The sequence below is a fragment of the Zonotrichia leucophrys genome, chromosome 3 (assembly GCF_028769735.1).
Source record: "Zonotrichia leucophrys gambelii isolate GWCS_2022_RI chromosome 3, RI_Zleu_2.0, whole genome shotgun sequence".
Lineage (NCBI taxonomy): Eukaryota > Metazoa > Chordata > Aves > Passeriformes > Passerellidae > Zonotrichia > Zonotrichia leucophrys.
In genome coordinates, this window is record NC_088172.1 from 63,074,835 (window position 1) to 63,099,304 (window position 24,470).

Below are 24,470 nucleotides of genomic sequence, written 5' to 3' on the forward strand. Positions count from 1 at the left end.
ATTTTAAGGAACAGTGTTTTTCTACTGTAAGATGGGGAAGTAGAGGCACGGAGTTCAAATGAGGTTTCCTAGGTGATTCAGCAGGTCAGTGCCAGAGCTGGAGAGGGCCTCTCTGGGGTCATTACATCCACTGAGAGTACTATTTAATATACTGACTAAATAATTGGATGATGTAAAAACTACCATCTAGCCTGTACTATCTTTTATTGTTTCTGAATGTATCTCAGGAGTGCAATTATAAGCAGCAAAACAGATACTTTCTAAACTCAGAGAACAAAATTATTTCTCTGTTGCCAAAGAATTATGAATTCTATTGTTTCACAAATTAGTTGATTGACTATATTTATTAATGTAAGCTAACTCATGTCTTCTATGGTACTCCAGTGCAAAAAATGCTGATGATTTGATGACACAATCTGTTATCTGAATTTCCATTTCAGATGCTGCTCATTTGATGTGGTTTGAAAGGCTTTATGTGTGGCTACAGTGCTTTGAGAAATACATTTTATATCCAGCCATAATACTGAATGCACTCACCATTGATGCTTTCTCAATTAGTAAATACAAGAAGCTTGGTACACAGTAAGTAGATTATAACTCAAGGCACGTGATTAGTAGAATATTTGGTTTTAGACTGAAGACTGAGAAATGGAATTTGTTTTTAAATAATCCTGTAATCTTGTCACAGTTTGCTTTTACGCATTTTAGTTCAAAATACAATAATCATTGGCTTTGCTGCAAGAAAAATGCAGAACTACCTTATAGCACACTGAAATGTGTCTCCAGTGAGAGAGAGTGAAATTAAAAGATTAAAGAGCTATATATAGATATATATGGAAGGTCTAGATGTCAATTAAAAGCAAGACACACTATATCAGGCTTGCAGGTGTTTGATGGGCATAAACTCAGTGGGGTAACTAGAATTAATCAGATGAAAATGAGAAATCTAGGCTGGATATCAGGAAACATTTCCTAACTGAGGATTTTTAACACTATGCCGTGGTCTCCCAAAGGAGTTATCAGAAGCTTCACCACACAAGTCTTTTAAGGCTGAATGAAATATTAAACAGTGTAGAAAGGTGGGTAGTCCTGCGTTAAGAGTGGTTTGAAAAAGGTGGGGGTTTTGACAAAGTCTGATGTCTTAGCTATTAAGCAGAACTGATGGTGCTGATCCATGGTCTCACAGTATGATCCTTGCAGACAGCCTTTTATGGTAAGTATTTTAGTCAGTGACTTGCCTACTGCAGTTATTCAGCAGGCTTGGTGACTGCAGTATCCCCAGTGAGCAGAGTTTCTGCAGTCTTTTTATCAGAATGACAGTGATGCAGATGATAAAACAAAGACACAGCCTTGGAATGTTCCAGTAGCAAGAAAAACTGCTGGGAGGTGGGGGAGAGTTCCTCAATATCCATAATAAAGCAGATTCTTAATTTCAAATATTAGATAAAAGAACTTTGATGTAAAAATTGCATGTTGATTTAATTATTTCTCTCTCTTGAGGAGCAACACAGCATTAGGAACTACACAATTATAAGGAAAAGGCAGCCCCTGCTTTTAGGCAGCCCCTTTAGTTTGAAATTTGGACTAGGGCATTAGTCAAATTTTCTGCATATTTCTCCCAGACAACTTCCTTTGCAGAGAGACTCTCACCAGTCACTCATTGATAACCCCTCTAGTTCCCACTGACCTTTTTTCCCCCAGGCACTTGGAAGGTGCTATAGCCAAGGTGCTTCAGGAGTTCAGGTGTATTGTCAAAGGTGACACTGAATCCACAGTTATCCCTCTGTTTAGTTCTGCAAGGCTGGGAGAATTAAAAGCAGTCAGAATGCCATTTGTTACTAGCTAGCAGACGTGACTGAATGCATGCACGGAGCAAATATGTAGGGTTAGGAAGGTGCTATTTTTACATAGTCATTCCTCCAAGCTAGATTGCACTTTAAAGTATCACCTCCCTTAAGTGTTCAGAAGAAATGAGTCAGACCCCCAGAAGTCTTGAGATTAAAGAAAGTAATTACATTTGTCTGCCTCTGATTGTTTGGCCTGTGGGGGAATACCACAGCAGTCCTTTCCTTCCCCATCCCCCTTGTGTCTGTGTGATCACCTGTGTGAAACCTGCTCTCTCCTTTTCCTTGTAACTCTGCTCTATCCATGAAACTCCCAGTATGCCATTTCCTCTGGCTCTTCTCTTTAATACATTCTCCCTACAGCTGCCATCCAAATGCCACACATAAAGCATTCAGCTTCAGATCCCACCTCTTTCTGAACTCTGTAAACCCATGAGGCATCCTGGATTCTCCTTGCTACTTCCAGATACAGTGTTAATGAGGGTTTTAATGCATAAATACCTGTTTTCTGTTGCTGGAACATTCCTTAGTTATTGACCACTTAAGGATCAGACTGCATGATGCTGTAGGGAAGAGAAGACACCCTCCCACTCTGTGTCTGAAAGTGTCTGAGGTGGTACATTTTGTGTGGTTTGATGTCAAAGTTTTCCTGAAATTGAATTTGTCTTTTAAAAAGCCTCACCTTGCTTTGTGATTTAAAGGACTGCAGCAGTTTGCTTCTTGAGGAGGCAGAACAGCTCCTTTATAGTCAGGAGTTTGCTTGAGCTTTCCAGACCCTGGTGTGCTGGTTATTAATAGGACCCATGCTGACAGTGCCTGCCCCTGTTCCTGCCAAAGAGGCACTGGAAATCACCCCCCTGCTCACATTCCCTTACATCTTTTCCCAGGAGTTAAGGCCCCAGGAAAAGCACCTGGTGTGGCAGTATTTTTAAAGAAGGAATAATGAGCAAATTATTTTCTGTTACCTCTGAATGCGTTATTTTGTAAAGTGTCATTTTTTGGTGGAAGTTTCATCATGGTACCAGGCACATTGACTAAAAAGTCTTCCTTTTGCTCTATAATCTATAAGTTTCCATGTATAAATTTCTCCGTGATGCAAGAATTTTCTTCTTTCTGATAAACAAAATACACAACTGGTTCATATAGGATACGCTGGGATGGCTTGTGTTGGCTTCAGAATCTATTTAGCTTAGTCATTAGATTTTCCATAATTCAGAAGAGTGAGGCAAATTGAAAAGAACAGCCTTGACAAGGTGGAAAATAAGGTCAGCTTGGTGTTTCATTCCAACAGTAATGTCCTGCTGATCCTTTAGAAGGACCAGCACTCAAAATAAAGTTGCATCTGCATTATGGGAGATACACAAAAATGAATAAATGCCACATAAAATAAAATCAACCTGGAAAATAGGAATCTTGCTACAATGGTGAAAACCTGTTGAGAGCTTTCTAGCCTGCCAAATGTCAGTCATGGCAGCAGGTATTCTCCTGGTTAGCAGCAGGATGAAGGAGAACCTTCCATGCATTTTGCAAATACCTGGCCTACTTTCTCACTCATTATACATTGAAATCCCCACATTTTGGAAGACATAGGTGCAACACAAGTTCTTTTGATCTGATGAACTACTATGTAGAATAGTCAACTTTCTGATCAAGAGCTGTGGTAAGAATTTCAAACACTTCACATCTATGTGTAATTCTATCCAGAATTTTGGCAGCACATAATGAAATTACAAGTAAAATTATAAATTCTGTAATCACATGAAATTTCTTGTAATAAAAAAAATTACAGTAATGTATTAATGAAAGTGCCAAGGTATTTCCTGGACTAAAGTTTTACTTTATGAGGGATATAAAAATGTCTGGTCTAGATTTTTGGATTTTAGTAGTCATTACTACTCGTTTTAGTACGGAGTTTGTTCTTTTTTACAACTTAAAAATGTGTCATAATGATAAGAGAAAAATACAAAATTCACATAAGTAAAATAAATGTGATGATTTCTGATATTACTTCTGTATACTTTTAGTAAAGAAGATTTGTAGATTTAGATGTGTACAACAATCTAAAGTACATCTGGTACAGATATTTGTATTTAGGAGCTTCTTAATTTAATGCCTTATGACTTGATTAGGTTTTTCTCTCTGCTTTTCTTACAGCTGTGACATTATCCTGATAACAGTTGCTGGGATGAAACTCCTCCGCTCCTCATTCTGTAATCCTATTAATCAGTTTGTTACTTTGAGCTTTACTGTGATCTTCTTCCGATTTGACTACAGAGACATTTCGGAAAATTTCTTGCTGGATTTCTTCATGATGTCCATTGTGTTTCATAAGGCAAGTTTTAGAGCTCCTATAATTTTGTTGGAAAAAAAAATATTTTCAGTTTCACCTGGCTGATCAATATGCGTTAGGACTTTTTAGAAGTAACGAATGCATACATAGACTCAAATTAACAAATGCATTCATAGAATCAAATTATTGGTATTATAGAGGAAAAAAATCTGTTAAATTGAAAAAAAGGCTTTGATTAAGTGTTTTTTCTGGCTTTGTGCAATGTTTTTCATCTACTTTTTGTTCACGTGCTGCTGTCTAAAGTTCAGAATTGTTGTTTTCAAGAGGAGAATCCTCAATGAGTTTGAAAGAGCCTCTTGGGTCATTAGTGCAGGACTGCCCTCCAGATCAATCGCCTGGTGTTTTTATCTCGGTTTCCTTTGAATGCCTCTAGTGGTTGACTCAACAACTTCCTTTGGGAAATTATTCCATTATCTAATCACCCTCATGATAATAAATGTTTTCCTAATGTCAGCCTTAACATTTTTCTTTTCCTATTTTCAGTCTCTTATCCTTGTGATGCTGCCCTTAACCTTAACCTTAGTGCCCCTTCCTCTCTATTACATTGTTAACTCTTGAAGTGTGCTCCAGTTGAGTTCTCCTAAAAACTACCAAACCCTTTCTGCATCAGTCAGGTCAGACCCTGTCTTTATTTGGAATCTAAGCTGTTTCACTGAAGGAATTAGGCTTAACTGATACCTTGAGAAAACATGACAAAGTACTGAAGATTTGAAAGTATTCGTCCAAGGGTAATTCTAGTGAGGTGTTTGGTTTTGTTGTTCTTTGTTTTATTGGGTTTTTTTTCTCAGGCTTCTTTGCTTGGTTTCTTTTTCTAAAATATTCCCACTTATGTGTGTATGTCCCAGCTAGCATCCCTTAGTTGGTGAGAGAAGAGAGACATGGTTCCATATTGATTGCTGCATGTGCTGTGGAGATATTTAGCTCTTCTTCACAAGCAGCACCAGCTCATACTGCTGTCTATGCCCACCTGGAAGTTTCAGGCTTCTTATGAAAACCTCCAGTTAATAGGTGTTACATTGGGAGTTCCTAGTCATTTAGGGAAAGAGTGAAGGAGAAATTACATTCTTTTCCTGGTTTATGTTTGTGCTGCTGTAAAGGGAGGATAAGAAAGAAGGTGTCACAACTTGGTGAGTTAACTTGAGCGCACGCTTCTTGCTGAATTCTTGGCTCACACTCCAGCAGAAGCTTTACCTGCTTCAAGCCTTCACCCTCAGAACTGTTGTTCTGCTTTCTCTCTGCTGGGCTGAGAGCAAGGGCTGGGGAGGAAGGGCAGAAGAGGAGTAGAAGAGATCAGACAAAACTCTGCTTTAACAAGATCCCCCTCCACCATACTCTGATCCTAAAACAAGACTAGAGTAATTTTTTAAGCTTCTAAGCTTAGACTGAAAGATAACCAGCAAAGGCGATGCAGAGATTGCTCCCATTATGCCATTTACCAGGTTCCCTAGAGAAAGGGGTAAATTTTTGTCTCCAGAGAAGTTTATCACTGCTAAGTCCCATGTCTGAATGATGACTTTCTTAGTCCTAAAGCTCATTCTCTAAAAACCTCTTTACAGGATCAAAAAATTATCATCCCAGAATTGAAAGTTCCACTATTTGTTAATTCTTTTGAAAATGACCTCATGAGCATATCACAAAATACTGCTGTGAATTATTACATGCTTTTGAAAGAAAGAGATATAAAGTCTTTTCAGTACAATTTTTGCAGAGTTACTTGGGTAGATTGAACCTACTGTTTATAGTAGAAAGACTAGTGTTAGCAGTGAGAATGAGATAACAAAGGATGCTTATTAAATTGAGATGTTTGCTAGAATAACTACTGCTCTACTAGACTGAAGGCTGTACTGCAGACATGTTTTGAAAATGTGGTTTTAGCATTAATCTTCCATCTTCATATCTAACAATATCTGAAATTTTGCAGGTCATTAGTTCAGCAAGTGGAATTGTCCTTGTTCCATTTAGAAGTTCTAAGTCAAATGGTTGAATTATTTATATTATAAAAGCACATGCACAGTTTCACAATGATCATTAGATCCAATATGAAAAATAGCATTGCAGATGATAGCAATTAAATTCCTTTTAATTTCAAATCATAAAGGGCATAACTTTTCTTTACCCTAATTAAGATTTGAGCTTTAATTAGCTCAGCATTGTGGAACTTCAGTAAAGATATGATCACTTGAGGATAAAGATGATGTGTGTTTATTTCATACTATAGCCTCTAAGCAAGCTGCATCCACCTTTGTTCTTAAAAGCTTTATGGGTCTTCACAGATTCTGTCTGTATTTCAGTCATTTTTATGTTTGCACTTATTTTTTAAAATACAGGCAAAATCTGAAATACTGTCTATTACTGTCACCTTTAGCTATGCAGCGTTTATTACACAGCCATCACTGATTTCTGTTTGCACGTTGAAAATGTCAGTTTGCCACTCTCTTAATTAGGGAACACTAGAAGCACTGTCTTAGTCATAGTGATGGCAGTTTTTAAGCAAGTTTACCCCACAAAAAGCTTTGCATGCTTTCAAAACATGGTGATAATATTTTTTTTTTCTACTAGGCACTGCGGAAGAAAGAATCTAAATTCAACAGACATTCACAACTGCACTAGTCACTCTTGATGCAGATTATACGGAATAAAACTTTGCTAATAATGCTTGGTAGAGTATTTCTAAATAGATCACTGATTGTGCTTCCCTTGTTTTCCCCATTGTGCTGTTAATTTAATGTAATTTAGTCAAATCAGAAACTCCAAATGAGCATACTGCTCCCTGAGCAAGCTGGGACACGGAAGTCCGAATTGCTGCTCACAGATTTTCATCTCTCTTAGCCAAAACACCCACACTGAGGTAACACAGGGAACAAGAGAGTCTACTCAGTTCTATTCCTGTGATTTTTTTTTGTCTTTTTAACTTTATAAGACTTACTAATGTGACGGAGTTAATTCAATTATTTAAAAAAAATGATTAGCTGTTTACATTTTGACAATTCACAGAATGTGAAAACACTAAATGTTGATTTAGGCATATGCAGAGTGTGCTATTTTGTATTTCAAATTGCCTTGCGAAGGCAGCAAGATAAACATTTAGGAAATATTTTCTTACTTGTTTTTGAGAATGATTGCAGCTTTTAATTCAAGTGAAACAGGACTTCTCCATCTTTCTTAAACTAAGACTTTCCATGTAGCAAGATGAAGTTGTATCCTTGACTACAACCTGGGGATCTTCTGTCCAAAACTCCTGTTGTCTATAATCTTTAAATCAGAGCTGAATAGCCTTTTAAAAGTTTGTGGTTGCTCATTCAGCATGTGTGGGTGTAATGCTCTGATGTATATTCTGCAGGAAGTCAAACCAGATAATCAAGATATTCTTGGTCTACTTGACTCCATGTAAACTTTTCAAATGAGCCAGTTGTTCTCCCTGGCTGTTTTAGGAGATATTGTTAGTGCAAAGATTAATAAAAATGTTCATATTAAGTGAAAATGGAAACCCACAAAAAACAGAGAATATATTCTTCGTAGGCATAGCAAAGATGGAATATATAGTAGGATTTAGGAGATTTCTTCCTAGACTTTTAACACTAGGAAAAATTCTGAGACTCTTTCTTATAATAGAGTAAAAAAAAAAAAAAAAAACCCAAAAAAGTGGAAATATTAAATGGTTTTGAATAGTTTATTTGGAACTGATGAAAAGATGGACATTTCTTCAATTCTTTTGCTGTCTATTGACATAATATTTACCTGAGGAAAAGCTCTAACATATGCAAAAGCTATCAGAGGAGGAGCATATGGATGGTTAAGTGATATTATAGCTCATCCAGTCCATTTTTCTTCAGTGTGATAAAAAAGCAAACAAAAAGTAAAACAGTAATGTACCCAGCACTGCCTTCTGTGGCAGATGTGTGAGATGCCTTTGAAGGGTGTCTGGACTAGCTGCTCAAGAATAAACCAGTATTTAAGCATGAAGTAGAAGTGAATGCAAATTATTCAAACAGCAGGGATATCAGTTTGGAACTGGCTGAATGTTAACAAGGATGCTCAGGGCAGGACTTGTCCCCAGCTATTTTGCTGTGCTCTGTTCAAAATGTGGTTTTCCGTTTCATCCAGTGCCACAGGCATCCTCTAAATTTTGCTGGTCGAAAGGAGTCCTGAACTGCTTTTGGAACCTCAAGCAGAACTGATGTTGAGCTGAAGGAGCAAAGACAGCAAAAACCTCTGTCCTGTGCTGTGGATGCTCCTGGCTGTAGTGTGCTCTTGGCTCTTACAAAAGACTGGTTCTTGCCAGTCCCTTCACTCCTGGGAGCATGCTGCTAAACTGGCTCTTACCAGCAACTTTTTCATCTCTGCAGCACAACTGGGAAATTATACTTGTACTTTGGAATATGGATTTTTCACAAATCTGTGCAGCTTCCTTTAAGCCTTAAAGAGTAAACCACTCCTGGCTTACACACTCATCTACCACACAGATCTGAATGGGAATGATAAGCCCAAGTGCCATTAAACTTCAAATGTCTAGGACTGCAACTTCTTAGCTCTTTCACTGTCTTATATGTTACTGTCAGGTACTTTAATGGCCTCCTAATTTGTGTGTGTGTATGAACTAATTAGCAACACAAAAATATGAAATCACCTTATATTTTCTTATCAAGTCTTCTGAGGGTTCTGAATTTGTCTTCATGCATAAGGAAAAATAATCAAAGAAGCAGAGCTTGTTAAATTTGCCTTCATTAACACTGAATTTATTTGCCTAAGTACTCTTATTCCTGCTGAGCTCACTTAAATATACAATTTCCCTGTTTGATATTTTTTCCTCTTTCCCAGAATACATTTTCCAGCTAAAAAGGAATCCACATTTTTATAAGAATCTTTTCTCTTTCTGTATACTTCTTTCTCATATAGTATCCAAGACCACATGTTTATGAAAGATGATCTTTGTCAAAGTAGATCCAGATCCAGCTAATGCAGCCAGTTTGTAGCAACCTTGCAGACCTTTGCTGATCAGGCTTAACTTTCAACATCTGCAACACAATCCTTTGGACAGGAAAGAAATTGTGTGTCATCTTGTTTTCCTTCATTTTATGAGAAAGTGCTGCCAAGTGCGTTGACCTTCTTGGTGCTTTGTTGAAGTCAAGTAATTAACCTATTGGATCTTTTTATTACCACAAAGGCAATAAAACTCTTGGTTAGTTGGCATGTCTCATTGATTTAGGTGAGACTTATAATTCAAAAGCCTCACTCTTCTTCCTTTCCTCTTCTGATTTTTCACCCTTTTCTAAATCTGATGTTTCACTTCAAAGCTTCTGGGTCTAAGTCATTAATTCACATTTTAATCCATTCCTTGCCATTTGTGCATTCTGAAATCCAATGTCTTAATCATCTCTAGCCTCTTGGCTCACAGCTGTTCCCCCAATTTTTGATATCTGGCATATAAACCCTTTTAAGACACTTTCTGCTGAGTAAAATACCGAAGGCTATCTGATATTTGACAGGATAATCCCAGTGGTATTTTCTATAGACTCCTTAACTCTCTTGGGCACTGTACAGTTCATGTTTCCTCTTAATATTGGAAGAATGGTTTAATTGATTTTTCATTCAGCCTTCTGTCACTGACCTCTTTGTCAGACTTCATTCATTACACGTTACACTTTACATTTTCTCTCTCTTTTTTTTTTTTTGTGTTTTTTTTTTTTTTTCTCTAGAATGGGGCAAGTGCATTTGGGGCTTCAGGGAGATGTACACCCACTCCCTGGGTCAGTATGGCTCAGGTCTATGTCCATGTGCATTCATGCTGATAGAGGCCTGTTCTGTCTATGTTGATGCAGGCACTGAAAGAGAAATCTGGAGTACTTCAGGGCAAACTTGGTATTTTTTCTTATGTCCACTTTTGCCACAGAATGTTAGAACGGGTTGGGTTGGAAGGGACTTCAAATATCATCGAGTTCCAACTCCCCTGCTATGGGCAGGGACACATTCTACCAGGTTGCTCAAAGCCCCATCCAGCCTGGCCTTGAACACTTCCATGGATCAGCTTCCATCCACAGCTTCTCTGGGCATTGTTCCAATGCCTCACCACCCTCCTAGTAAAGATTTTCTTCCTAATACTTTATCTAAATCTCCTTTAGTTAAAAACCATTCCCCCTTCTCCTATCACTCCAGGCCCCTATAAAAAGCCCCTCTTTCCAGCTCTCTTGTAGGTCTCCTTTTGGTACTGGAAGGCTGCCTTAAAGTCTCCCTGGAGCCTTCTCTTCGCCAGGCAGAACAGCCCCAGCTCTCTCAGCGTTTTCTTCACAGGAGAGGCACTCCATTCCTCTGACCATCCTCTGGACCCACTCTAATGGGTTCATGTCTTGCTTGGGCTGGGCACCCCAGAGCTGGATGCAGGGTTCCAGGTGGGGTCTCACCAGAGCAGAGCAGAGGGGCAGAATTCCCTCCCTGCCCCTGCTGCCCACACTGCTTTGGATGCAGCCTGGGACACGTTTGGTTCCATGGCTGTGTCATGTCCAGCCTCTCACCCACCACCACCCCCAGGTCCTTCTCACAGGGCTGCCGTTTTATCCATTCTGAGCAGCCTGTGTTTGTGCCTGGGTTTGCCCCAACCCAGATGCAGGACCTTTCACTTGGCTTTGTTCAACTACATGAGGTTTGCCTGTGCCCAGTCCTTTCAAATAGAAAATTTCTGGGAAGATACAGTATTGGCAGAATCCATGTCTGTGAAGGCTTTGCTGAAGATGCTTGAATCAGTGCAACTGATAAGTGCACTCCCAGCTGCACTGATTTATTTTGCTTGTCTGGCCCTCTTCATATTAAGCTGATGAGCTCTGATCACCTTTTGCCCACCATGGGATATATGTGAGTCTGCTTTTTACAGTGTCACAGATTCCTTCCCTGGGCTCTTGCTATCAGCTAACAATGTAGGAAGAAGCAGGATCTGCCATGAGCAGATCCAGGGCTCTGTTAGGTTTTATCATCATCTTATTGTCATAATCCTTACCATAATTACATCTGGCTAACATTTAACTTCAGTTGTAAGGCTTTCAAGGCTTGCTGCTCAAACTGCTTAACACATGCCTGTTTTGTACAGTGTCACTGTTAAGTGCTGAATGTTGTGCTTGAGGAATATAGTCTTTCCTCCAAGGTTTGATATCAGAGACTTGGACTGATTATATTTTGATCCTCTTGTATGTATTGCATTAGACAACAATTTTGAAGCCCACAATGTAAAGGCTTCAAGTGTCTGTAACCATATGCAGGTAAAGTCATCCTGGAAAGTATTTGTTGTAGGTTCAAACACAGCTGTCCAAATACAACATAGAATGTCACAATGACTTAAGACATAAGCAGTAAAAACCTTTAGTATTTCCAGTAGATCTTGTTTTGCAGGATTTCATAGGTTAAGTTTGTTTCAAATGGTGTTAAATAAAAACCCAAAAGTCAATGATTTGCAAAGCAATGAACAAGAGTAAAGTTATTCTAGCAAGTTTAATTTTATGTCCTTAAACACATGCATACTTACAGCTTTTCACTCTTGATGTATATTCATTTTTATTGACATACCAAAAAGAAAATAAAAATATACCAGTAGGTATTAGAATTTAATTCTGAAAGCTGGAGTTTCCACTTGATCAGAATTAGCTTAACATGAAGAAGTAAATACTCCTCTCAGAGTCTTAATTCAAATCATCTCAAGGTCACAGGATCTAAAGAGGAATATAAAGAATACCTGTTCAAACTAAGTAATTTCTTTCTGCACTTAACTTTTTTTATCTCAATTTGTGTTGCATGTAGAGCATGTAGCTATATATATTTACATATATGACCATTATTTTGGTTTAAAACCTATGTATATTTATATACACAGTTTTTTAAAACCTAGAAAATTTTAAACTTAGCAGGAAAATGTTAATGTTTATGCATTATTTAGTCCCAGAGTTGCCAAGAAGTCTGCCCACACAAAATCCCAGCAGATGCCAAACACATAGAAGGGCCGCCAGAAGCTGAGAGCATTGCATAGTCTCCATCTCACACTGAGTCATTTAAATTCAGGTGTTGACCTCTGCCTAGTTTATTAAAATCTACCAAACTGAGTAAAGAATGCACGATTTTAGTGATGTTTCAGACTCCACAAATCTTTAATTTTTTATGTATGTTAACTAATTTCCATAAAATTTGTTTAAGTAAGAATAACCAGATTTAAAGAAAATCCTGGGAAGATGAGTCTTTGCCTTTGCTTTGTTTATTACTCACTGGTGCACCAGAAATCTGTAGAGGCTTCAGAACTCATAGAAGACTTAAAGATGATTAAGGTAAAATGTGTGTCCACATAAAATAAACATGAAAGATGGATGCATGTTTTGCACTTTTACTTGACGGTAGTGCTGATTTAAATTCACCAAACATGCTGATAATTTAAGGTCTTTATCAAAGACTTTGAAAAACCGTTTACTGTGTAAAACTGTCACATGCATAAATATATCTAGGAATATTAGAACTTTTATGCCCCCTACATAATATATAATTATATATTATAAATAATATATAAACATATAATAGTTTTTGCTTATTGAACTGTAGAAAACACTGAAGATCTAATAAGGCTTAATAAAAATATTCTTTTATAAATCATTCTAAACTGAGATGTAGAGGTCTTAAATAAAAATTAATAATTTATATATGCTTAAGGAAGTGATTATAAAAAGAGGGTTAAAATTCACCAGAGACTATTTTTTTCACCTTGACTTTAGAAGGTTCCCTCTTTGTATCTAGACCTCACCGTCATTCAAACAGTACTCTACTGGGGATAATTTGTGTGTTTCACAGAACCACAGAAGGGCTGAGGTGTCCCATCAGGTTCCATGGAAGTGGGTTTCTCTAGTTTGGTTTGATGTGCCTTTAACTAATCTTTTGCTGTGTAGGGTGTCTCAATTTCTCCATGCTTCCTCACAGCTCTCAGGGGCCTCTGGCTTGAAGGGTCACTAGTAAAGCCAAGCCAAGGAAGGCATTGAGTACTTCTCCCTTCCCCATGCCCTTTGTTACCAGGTCCCGTGCCCCATCCCTCAGCAGGTCCTTGTGATTTTTTCCAGTTTGTGTGTTGCTGTCAATACATCTGTAAAAGTTCTTTCTGCGGCCTTTTACTTTCCTTAACAGATTCAGCCCCAGATGGGCTTTGCCTTTTCTCTTTTGAATTCATTCTGTATTGTTTCTGACAATGTAAAAGAGATTAAGGTTTTCCTCTTTAGCTCATGTCTTCAAATTACTGAAGGTTGAAATGCAGCTAGTTGCAGTTGAAATAAGAGAATAGCTCAGCCTCTCCTATTTATAAAGGCAATTTTTAGCAGCTTCAGTTTCTTTCTGTGAGAAAAGCTCTGTGAGTTCCCCTATCAGATATAGGAGGAAGCATATTGCAAATTGGATGAAACTGATAAGAAGAAACAGTTTCTTAGATAGTTCTAGCAAAATAAAAAAGAGAAAATGTAAAGCCAAGTCCTCCTTTTTAAATCTCAGGGTTGTAGTTGGTAAATGACATCACCTTTAGCAATTATAGTTAGAGATGTAAAATGCTAATGGCATATTACCCTGAAGGCATTTTGCAGAACATGCCCTGGAAGCAGGGATTTAAGAGGTAATAGAGGCACTTGACAACTCTTAATGAAAGCAGTAGCTTGAAAATCACACATTTCTAGGCTTTTAAGTGCAGTGTTGTAAGGCTTTCAAAAACCAAGAGAGGTTCACTAAAGCATTCTTGCTTCATGTTCTCATGTTCTCGAATGGAAATGAGCTCCTTTGCCTGTCTTGTGGAAGTGTTAGCTGAGAGGAAAGTGTTGGAAGAAACAGCAGCAAGTTCAAGCAGTGGGGAGTGCAGAAGCAATAGGACTTGTTAGATACAATACGGAACCTGGGCTCCATTGGCCAACTTTTGCAGGGTGTAAATAATATTAAAGAACAACTGAAAATTATATATTGGAACAAAGAGCCAGAAGAGTGTCCTCCTGGATTTGGTTTCCTAGCAAATGGAAAACCTGAGTTTTATTTGAGATTTGAAAACCTTTTGATGAATTCTGTGCTTTGAGCACAGCTAGGGTGATTTATGACTCTGTGTTGTCAATCTGTAACTGGCAGAACTTTGCTGGGTTGTGCTGCAGTTTTAAATTTTTGAAGTTTCAAATGCAAGTCATCAGCTTTTTCCAGCCCTTTACTTAAATCTTTTTGCAGATAAAATTTTTCTTCCAGCTGTTCATTGTGGTGTTTCAGATAAATAAAACTGAAATGAAACAAAGCAACCCCACAACCTGCTAAATAAGATTCAAATACATAAATGTCCATTTGAGTTTCAGTTCAGTTTTACCTGCTTACTTTAATGCTGCAGTCTGCAAATCCCATGTAGTATTTTTGACAGAAAACAAAGTTAGCAAGATATGAGTTTCTCTGAGCAGGGGTAATCAGGCTGTGCATTGAAGGGTTGGAACAGCTTGTTTTTATCAGGGCTTTGGTGGTTTTAAATAGTATATCTGTGCAAAGTAAGTGTCATCTTTGTGTATTGCTCCTAATTTGAGTCATGCCAAAACAAAGAAAGTGGGTGAATCACTGCTTGCATCTCACCTGGAATGTTTATTAGTTTAATGTTTATTAGTAGCTGGAGCTAGGGTGACACTGGTTATACCATGTCAGCAGCTGCTCTCTGATGGCTTTGTAGCACGAAGACCAAAGCAGGTCAATGCTACAAGTGATTCTTGCTTCCCTCACATTTGATATGTAATTATTTACTGCAGTCTGTGGGGAAGCTCAGTGAAACATCCTGTAAGTGCATTGCCACTGTGGATACAGACGGCCAAGTGGGACTTTGGGGCTGGTGACTTAAGGAGCTTATTTCTGTGCTGATGAACTCTCTCAGTCTGTATGCAAGGTGCAGGTATGGAATTGCCCCCTAGAAATGAACCGTGGAGGGTTTTCATTCAAAAGAATTCCTGGAGATTGTTTGGAAGAGTCCAACCAAAACCTTCCCAGATGCCTTTCTAGGAGTTTAAAAATATGCACAATATCAGTGCTTGAGAACATTCCCTGAAAGCATTTTAATGTACAAGTGTTGATACAGTTCAGTGTCTTTCAGGATGTTGGCAAAGTCTAGTTTTTCACTAACTCAAAAAAAAAAATTACTCTAAGAAATTCAGCATATATTTGCTATATGAGCATGAAATATTGCATATACTCCTATTTTACTGTCAACTTCCCTGTGTGTTGAGCACTAATGTCTATTGATGGCCAAATCTTTCCTGACAGTTTGTCAGGAACCCACTCTGCAATAGATGAGACACAAGAATCTGCTTTGGCCTGATGCCAAGAGAAATGACAGAGGGGGAGAAATGTATTCCAGGGAAAAAGTACACATCATTCTTGAATCAGAAACTGTTGAAGCACCAAGCATAATTTACAGGAAGCAAAAGTAAATTCGTTGTGGTTTGCAGTTTGCACTACACAACAATAAAAGCTCATATTTATGCAACTTTTTTTATGATACAGTGGTCTTGAAACTGCAGCTACAATTCATGATTAATGCCATGCATATGCTTACATCATGATAACTTCTCCCATTCAGTCAAAAACTGGGAATGTTGTGTTCTTGAGAAGCAAGCCTGATTTCCATGAGCACAGCCACGTGTCACACATTGAACTGTCTCTGTTCACTCTATCCAGTTTCTCCCAGAGTCTCCTCTCCTGTATCCGTCTTACTTGTGGTCATATATAGTCAGTGAATATCAGAACCTGTTCTCCCACTTTCTAATTAGAGCAGGCACACTTCTGAAAGGTAATCTGGGAGCTGCCTCAGTATGGTGGTCAAAAATGTACCTCATTGCAAGTTTAAATTTTGAATGAAGAATATACTCTAATGCCTTACTGAATTTAGACCTTAATATCTATGAAAGCTAATAATACAATATAACATACCTCATGTTTATTCCAGGGCACAGTTTTTAAGTGTCTCTTTCAGATACTCGTTTTGAAATTATCTCAGTGCATATAAAATGACAATGTTTTTCTTTTTTTTCTTTATTTTTCAGCTGTGGGACCTACTGCAGAAGTTGCAGTTCATCATGACATACATTGCTCCTTGGCAGATTGCCTGGGGGTCATCGTTCCATGTTTTCGCTCAGCTCTTTGCAATACCTCATATCCTTTATAAACTTGTTTTGCTTTAGGTTCCTCTTCATGTATGCAATTTATATACAGTGTTTGAATGAGATTTGAAATTCTTAGGTAATTTAGTTGAAAATTTGAAAATCTTAGAACATCTGAGAAACACAGTTTTCTCTTTCTTTTTTCTTTTTTCTTTTTTTTTTGGCCACATAGAATCCGAAACTGGGAAACTGAACTCTGGTTCAGAAACTGGCTGGTGTATTTATTCCCAGCCAGCCACATTCTGCAGATTACATACTTCCCCAGTCCTCAGCACTGAGTTTTGATGCATCCAGAAAGAAATGTTGTGACAGACATATTGCAGGACTTATGGCTGACTGAGCTCTCAAATATTAGTTTCTTTCTCAGTTGTTTCTAGTTGGTATGTCAGATATAAATTCATTTCAGTGAGCCAATTTCTGCTACAACTGTCCTGATTTTTTTTTTTCAATTTCAGAAGCAGCTAGATTTTTACATTTTAATGAAAATTTTTTTCATTGGGGTGCTGAGGAATATTCTCCTTTTTAACCTTTCAACTCTGTTGTATGAATAACAATATATGATTGTCAGCACCAAAGCAGTCCTTCAGTAGCAGTCTGTTTTGGTGCCTCTTCCAGGGTGATCTCCAGGTTCATGGATATGGGCAGTAAAACACAGAGTTCAATGACCTCTAAATGACCTGTCTGTAGGATTAAAAACTGTACATTGAGTTTTTAGAACAGAACTTACTCAATTTATATTCAAATTCAGTTAGAAACTTGATTGAATACAGGAAAAAAAAAACCAACAAAAACCAGCCCTGAAAAACATTTTAACTGAACAAATGTAACTATATTGGCATCTTAGTCGTTACCAGATACTAACTTTTAATTTCTACCTTCCCTGCTACCCAAAGTTGTGGAAGATGAGTTTACAAGTGGTTCTAGTTCAGACCTTCTGATGAGTTCCCTTTGTACTGTTTGTTAGATATATGCATTTAAGTCTTTGTCCCTTTCATCCCACAGGGCTGGGGATTTTTCCCTTGAGCGATTTCTTCCATCTGCCCTTTGCTGTGAAGCATAAGCAATGTTGAGTAACAATGCTTATGTTTCTAGATGGGAGGAATAAATGGAAGCCTCAGAGAGAGGGAAGTGCACAGAGAATAACTCCCAGAGGGAAAGTTTTCGATTGTCTTCTTATAGAAGAAAAGCATTATAAAAGCAGTGATCTGTTCTAAGAGATTTCGGTTATTCATAGCAAATCCTTCCAGAATTTCACAATAAAAAAATATTTTCATTTCTGTTGGGGAAGTGTATATGAATTTATTTAGCAGAACATTTAAGAACTATTTAAGAACATTTAAGATTGCATTTCAACAAGTTTCCCTTTGGTCACAAATATTTTCTGCAGTGGTAACTTTCCTCTTGATAAAATTACCAATTAAATTTTGCAAACTGGAAAGTAGTTAAACCAGAGTTTTGTTTGTTTACAGAGTTATTGCTAAAGTGATCTAGCCTAGCTTTTTATTATTTATATTTATAGTATGCTTTGTAAATGCAAATCTGTCTTCTAAGGCAGGGCTGCAATTAAGATACTGGTTAAATGCTGAAGTTAATATTCCCACAACAGCAATAATTCTGCCTCTTTGCATGGTAATTTTATTTGTTGTTATTATAACCCTGCAAACAGTAATGATGAATGCATGTTGCAGTTTACAGAGGTACTAAACCTGCCATTTCTTTACAGAGTTAATTATTTGTGGCTCTTAATTGCTTCAATCAGTTCTGCAAACAGGATGTAAATTTTTAAATTTTGAAGTCTCTAGGTGAACTTTTGCTGCAGAGCTCAGGGATATGAGTAGTTCAGCACACTTTAATGCCTTGGAGTGCAGCATGAAGGGAACACGTATGGAGCTTTGCCTGGTGGAGGCTGTAGAATCTCCACCATTAGAAATCTTCAGGATTTTAAGTGAGTGTCTCTCAGGAGTCTTATAGGTTTAGCTGATCCTGCTTGTGGCTGCTGGATGGAATAGGTGACCCTTCAAAGTCCTTCTTAATTCTAAAATACCAGGAACAGGAGTGGGCTTCAGACTTGAGGATAGATCTCCAACTTCCCTTCCTAGCATTTAAGGGGTAAGATGAGGTCATGCATCTATAAATATCAGCATGCTGAGAAAGTCAGTGTAGTTTGTGGTTCAAAGGCAGATTTAACCTAAAAAGGGAATAGTGAAATTTGAGGGGAAGAAAAAGTTTGTAGTTGAGATTATCCTGTTTAGGAGAGTTTCTGCTTTGGTTGTTTCAGGGTTACAGCTGTAACATCAGAAAGCAGAGCCCTGTGACTGTCAGTTTTCCCATCCTCTAAGTGGTTGTGTGCCTGGAAGGGACTTGTAGTAATTGCCAGTAAAAATGTGGATTTTGAGAAACAGAGGACTTGAGCTGGCCTTACTACATAGTTTTGTGTTAGAAGAAGAGGATGGAAGATTTTCAAAATGTCAGTCTTTCATTTACTTGTTTGGAAGCTGGTTTGAATTTAAACAGATTTTTAAATTGTAAGAATTAATCCTCAAAGGCAATGTTTTATTTAATGCTGAAGAGTTTTTAGCTTTGGGGTTTTTGATCTCAAAATTTGATTTTGACCATGTTAGAAAGAAAATCCATTATTCACAAAGAAACAAGTTCTGCTTCTAGACAATGTAGCCTAACAAAGATGGTACACAGGAAACCTTTCTTGGGTCAGGTAAAAGGTCAGTGTAAGAAAGTATGCCTGTAAGTTTTTGACACTTCTTTTTTATTTAGACATAATTAAAGCATTGGTATTTAAAGTTAATAAGTAATGACATAATACAGACAAATTGGATATCCTCAAATAAAAATACCCCTGTGACAGATAATTGCCCACTGCACTCGTTACATATATGTAAAAGTCAGATGCTGTCGCTTCCTCTCATGACATGCTTAGAAATGTGAAACAGTTAAAGTCACTTTTCACAAATCAAATGGGTAGTGTCTTCTACTGTCCATTTAGTAGGGCATTATGTCTCCTGATAAAAAACCCCTGTTGCTTCTGATTATGTCTAAGACACAACACTTCACAATGGTGTGCGAAATGTCTCAGCTCATGATGGTGGCAATTTTTAAATCAATCATTACATTAGTACCAACTTTAAAAAACTTGGTTTGCTGCCCTTATCTGTCCTCTTTGTTCTCTCTTCCTCTCTTCAGCTCCCATGCCTCCTTCCCTTATCTGACACTTGTAAATACTTGTTCATCTTTCACAGCCAGTGCTTGGTTATGACTGCACTGTAATGTGACAGTTCAACTTTTCTGATGCACTTGCTTTTTGCTCTGTGCTCTGTGTCACTTTTTAAAACTTTAGACTCTCAGGGCAGCTCATTTTTCAGTCTCTCTAATGCACAAAGACACTGTTCCAGATCACTGTCTTTTAGTAAGTTTGAGAGATTTGAAAGGTATTTTTTGGTAAATATTTGTTCCTAGATTTTGCAAATGGCTTTTAAAGCCTGGCTAACTAGCAGTTTTATGGAAATGCTGTACCAAGAATGATTCTACTTTTGTTTAAGTGGGCTTTTTGTGAAGTCTCAGGGATTGTGGGACATACGTACAGTACTTTGCTATAAGAGAGTAAGCTAAAAAATTGTGGTTATTGGGTGATTTTACCTGAAATTTAGATTGAGATGTGCTTGATCACTGTCCATTGATAGTGACTCCTTTAGTTCATGGCTTCTTTACTTTGCACCTCCCTCCCAAGAGAGATGTAAGGAATGACAGCTGGTCTCTTATGCCAGTTTGAAAGTATTTGTCCTAAAATTTCATGGATGTGGTATGAATTAATGAAGAATTTAAGACTGACATTTTATTTGGTTGCAAGTTAAAAGGAACATAAATAAATGCATCTTTTCAGTATCCTTATCTATATCCTAACTTGCTTTCCAGCAACCTGAAATATGACTTTACATTTGAAGTAAACTATGGATTCAGGCATTCATTATGATATTTATGTGTGATACTTACTACTCCCCTGTCCTCACCTTCTCATTTCTTATATATTTCAAAAAGTCTGAAATGCTGAACATTTTTTAGCTTTGGAATAGTAAATTTTTAGCAAGAATCAATGTGAAAACATGACTTTGAACCAGCAGGCTGGATCAAAGAGGCATAGTTTCTCCACATACAGGGTCGTTCCAAAAAAAGCAGAAGCCCACAGAATGGAACACTGGACACAGTGAAAGCAAGACTCCGGTGTGGAGAACAAATAATTTTCAAGAAATTGGTATTTTCCTCATGTGTGTGTGTGTGTGTTTTAAACTCTGTGTCAGACTCTGGAAAGGCACTTTTATGTTACAGAAGGTAGCTTAGGTAGCTGGAAAAGGGTGTTTGCTGCACTGCCTATTCCTAGCATCTGTCCTCGGGCAGGGATTAGGCAGGGTCACCCCCATAATGAACCTGTAGCATTGAAGAGCCACTGACTACATGCTGGTAATGGCTGATTTGGCACTGCCTGCCTTCCTCCCTTTCCATGTTACCTTAACTTGCAGTTTTCAGACTCTGCTATGCTTTTTTTTCAAACTCTGGCCGCTTCAGTCTTTTCTACACCACTCAGTCCATTTCTGGGCAGTGTCATCTTCATTGCATCGTATGCACGACCAGTCAAGTTCTGGGAAAAAAACTACAAGTAAGATTATTCACAAATCTCTACCTTTGTTATTTGTAAAGGTTTTGCTCTCATTAGTTTCATTTCTGGTGGTATTTTTTGTTTCCAAAGATAATCCTTAAATTAGGGCATAAGAGGTTAATCTTTGAATCTTGTTTCTGGTGTTTTACTTTCCCATGGTTATTTGGCTATTTCTGAAAATGTATTTAAGCAATTATCAGTGCGCTACAGATGAGGTGTCGTGTTGCATTTGTTGTACAGACACACAGTAACGAAGCTGTGAAAAAGAAAAAAGCAGTAAAACTCCCAGTTGTCAGCCTTTTTTGTCTTGCTAGCTAGTGCTAGCAAATAAATCTGTGAAGCCTTTGGCACTAGCAGTCAGACTGCATAAATACATTTTGTACTAACTAGGCTGATTAAATGCTACCCTCTGGGATGCAGCAGGTAACTCTGCAGCTGCACAACTGTGATAGAAAGGGAAAATTGCATTGGCTGAGTCTGGGCTTGGCCTCACCAGTGAGAAGGGCCACACACTAACCACACCTCTTGTCTTGGTGTATCTTAGTTTGAAGAGTTTTCTTTTGTTGCATTTTGACGTGTGTCAGTGCATGAATATGTACTCATCTATAAAGAAATTAGTCAGACAAAGCCAAGTTATATAAGGAGGCTTTGTATTCGTTTCTGAATGTGATGAGATTTGTGGAAACCTTTCAAGGGGAACTGAGTTTTGTACACTGGGACTAGATCTGAACAGAATTCTCTCTCACATCTTTTTTACTGGGTCAGCAGTTTAATTCTTTCAAGAGAGTGAAGTGGAGGGCAGTTATAGAAAGACAGGAAGCTACCACTAATCCCACAGACAACTATACATTTCTGGACAGAAACTTTGAACAATATTAAGTAGGAAGTCAGGATTTTACCATCTGCTGAATTTTACTTCAACCAGAGCATTTTGAAGGCATGCAGTTCCCTTTCTAGGCACCAGTCAGAGAACCAACCTCTCTTGAAGGCACATCACTGCCGTATAGTTTGGTTAGTGTCAAGCCTTTAGGTTATTGTCAAGGGAAATAGAGGGGGTCATTTATATTTGCTGTTGGTTTGTCTAATCTTTTCATACAAAATGAACAGGAGATATTCACAGGAAGTAACTAAAAATGGTTGATACTCAGTACTTTAACAAGGAGGTGTGTGTGACTTGTTTTCATCAATAGTGACCATCTGTGATTCCCACTAAGAGAAGCGAAGAACCTTATGCTAATAGTTTTGCAAAGCAAGGTAATTATTTTATCCATAAACTGTAAAACCTCAAGTGCAGAAAACCAAACCCTTTTAATACTTTAATCCACCACTGCTTGTCCTTTCAAAATAAGCAGCAACTACAACTTTGTCTTCAACCAGAAGGCTTACATTATTCTTTGTAAAAAATTGTGCTTTGATGCTTGTTAGAAATTCTGCTGTATCTTCTATGACCTCACTTAAAACAAATAACACAACCTTGCCTCTTGAAAACCTTTCAGAAGTGGAAAACAGCCTTGTAGAAGGTTCAGGTTTGTCATCGAAGTAAAATAAGTCTTTGCCTGAACCCGTGGCATCTCAGAGTATGTACATGGAATGACTCCTCCTAAAATTGTGTTAATTTTGTCTCTAGTACTTCTAATTCTCCTTTTCCTTACTTCCATTTCACATGAGGAACTAACCAGAATGGGTGAGAGTTGGACTGAAAAACTCCTGGTTTATTAAAAATACTGTGTGAAAAGACAGAAAAAGGCAACAAAGGGGAGCAATTTTATGTTAGGAATAAGGAAATTTTCTGTTAAATACTTCAAATAGTTGAATGAACTGAATGGGCCTTGCCTTATTGCTTAAAATTTTGCGCTTTCAATATGTAAAAATTTCAAGGGGTAGCATAATTGCTTTCTTTTTGAGCTGAGGAGTTAGATAGGATCAGGAGCTTGAGCTAGAATGGAAAGTTGTTCTGGCTCCTGCACATCTGCCTGTCTTTGGGCTGCAGTTCTTAGAGCCAGATGTGCACTAAATTTTAAGGTTGTATAAGACAAAACAGAACAAACAGATAGGGAAGTTGCTGTACAGATTTCTTTTTTGGAGTGCATTGATGGTTTCCCCAAGTTTAGCTCAGGGTATTTGTGGAAAGTCACAGGTTCTCTGCAGTGTTCTCTGTGTGCATACAACGCAGGAGCTCTTGGAGATTTTTTTGGCTGTTTCTATACTCACTGCTTGTTGACAGGAGCCTTGCCCAGGGGAAAGCTACCTTCAATGTACTTTATATAACTTTTTTTACTGCCTGCTTCACATACACGTTTTCAAACAATTCTTTGCTGTATTGATGACTATGTTAAATTATCGCATATTAGCTACAAATAATTCATTTACACTTACATGCAGTCAGGTATTGTCAGTTCCAAGGTTGTTTTTTTAATACATAATAAAAAATGGCATAATAATAATTGAAATAACTGAAAGCAACTTTGACAAGCAGTCTAAGTATCAAAATTGTTTTTCTTTCAAGTCATAAATTAGATTGCCTTCTTAGGTTGTCATTTCTGTACTGATTATAATCAGTATTTGCACACTTTTCTGTTGTCACTCAAACTTCACTGCTGTTTCTCTTCAGGAAGAAATTTTTTTGTATCTCTTTTGGGCCAACAACCTGAAATTAGATGAGGGAAAAAAGATCCAGTTCATTTTTGGTAGAGTGAACCCAAAGTTGAAATTTTGAACTTTAGCAAGTACAGAGTTCCATGTTTATTAATAGAACAGGGCTACTAGGCCAGCAGTGTGAGTGCTGAGCAACTGATCCATCTGTTCCTTAAAATCCTGGTTTGGTTGTCCTCACCTGGTATTTTCTGAGTGCACATACATGTATCTTGTGTTTCTAGGTGTCTTTTAGCTCCACTTTTGCTGCTGGCTAAAGAGAATCTTGAATCCTCAGGTTTCTCTGACTGAGCTTCTTCTATTTTAGATGATTCAAGTTGGAGCTGGAAGTCTTGGAGAATTAAAATGGTGTTGTTTGTTTTTTCAAGGAGCTGAAGGACTCAAGTGGGTAAAAAAAGGAAAAGAGATTCATTTTGATAGTAAGCAAACTGTGAAATTCCTAACAGGCTCTTCAAAATTCAGGGCTCCTGCTGTGCCTGTTTGGGCTCTTGTGGTGTGTGCACAGAGCATGGGTGTTCTTCCCTGCAGTCAGCAGATGCTGTTTGTTTTGAGTGTGCCCTTTGGTACTCTCTGCAGGCAGAGTCTATGACACCAATACATCGCTGAGGTCAGGGATCCTTCAGAGGGGAAGGGAAGGATGAGAAATAAGAAGAAAAAATAAGGCAATAAGGAAAGTTAATGAGAAAGAAGAACTCTTGCAATCACAGTTTTGCAGCTTTTGCTGCCTTTGTTGTTGAAAAGAGAGGGGTGTAAAATGAGAAGCTGGGCTGCTGCTCATGAGCTGGTTACCT

General features: G+C 37.9%; 1 protein-coding gene across 3 annotated transcripts in view; it reads left to right on the forward strand.

Moving 5' to 3' along the window:
* The window catches only part of PCNX2 (pecanex 2), a 151,605-nt gene that overhangs the window by 76,002 nt on the left and 51,133 nt on the right, over positions 1-24,470 (forward strand). For all 3 annotated transcript variants that reach the window (XM_064708512.1, XM_064708513.1, XM_064708514.1), the window contains exons 20-23: positions 441-582; positions 3,999-4,176; positions 16,245-16,353; positions 20,898-21,027. In XM_064708512.1, the coding sequence (XP_064564582.1) occupies positions 441-582; positions 3,999-4,176; positions 16,245-16,353; positions 20,898-21,027 (559 nt within the window). The remainder of the gene's footprint in view (positions 1-440; positions 583-3,998; positions 4,177-16,244; positions 16,354-20,897; positions 21,028-24,470) is intronic.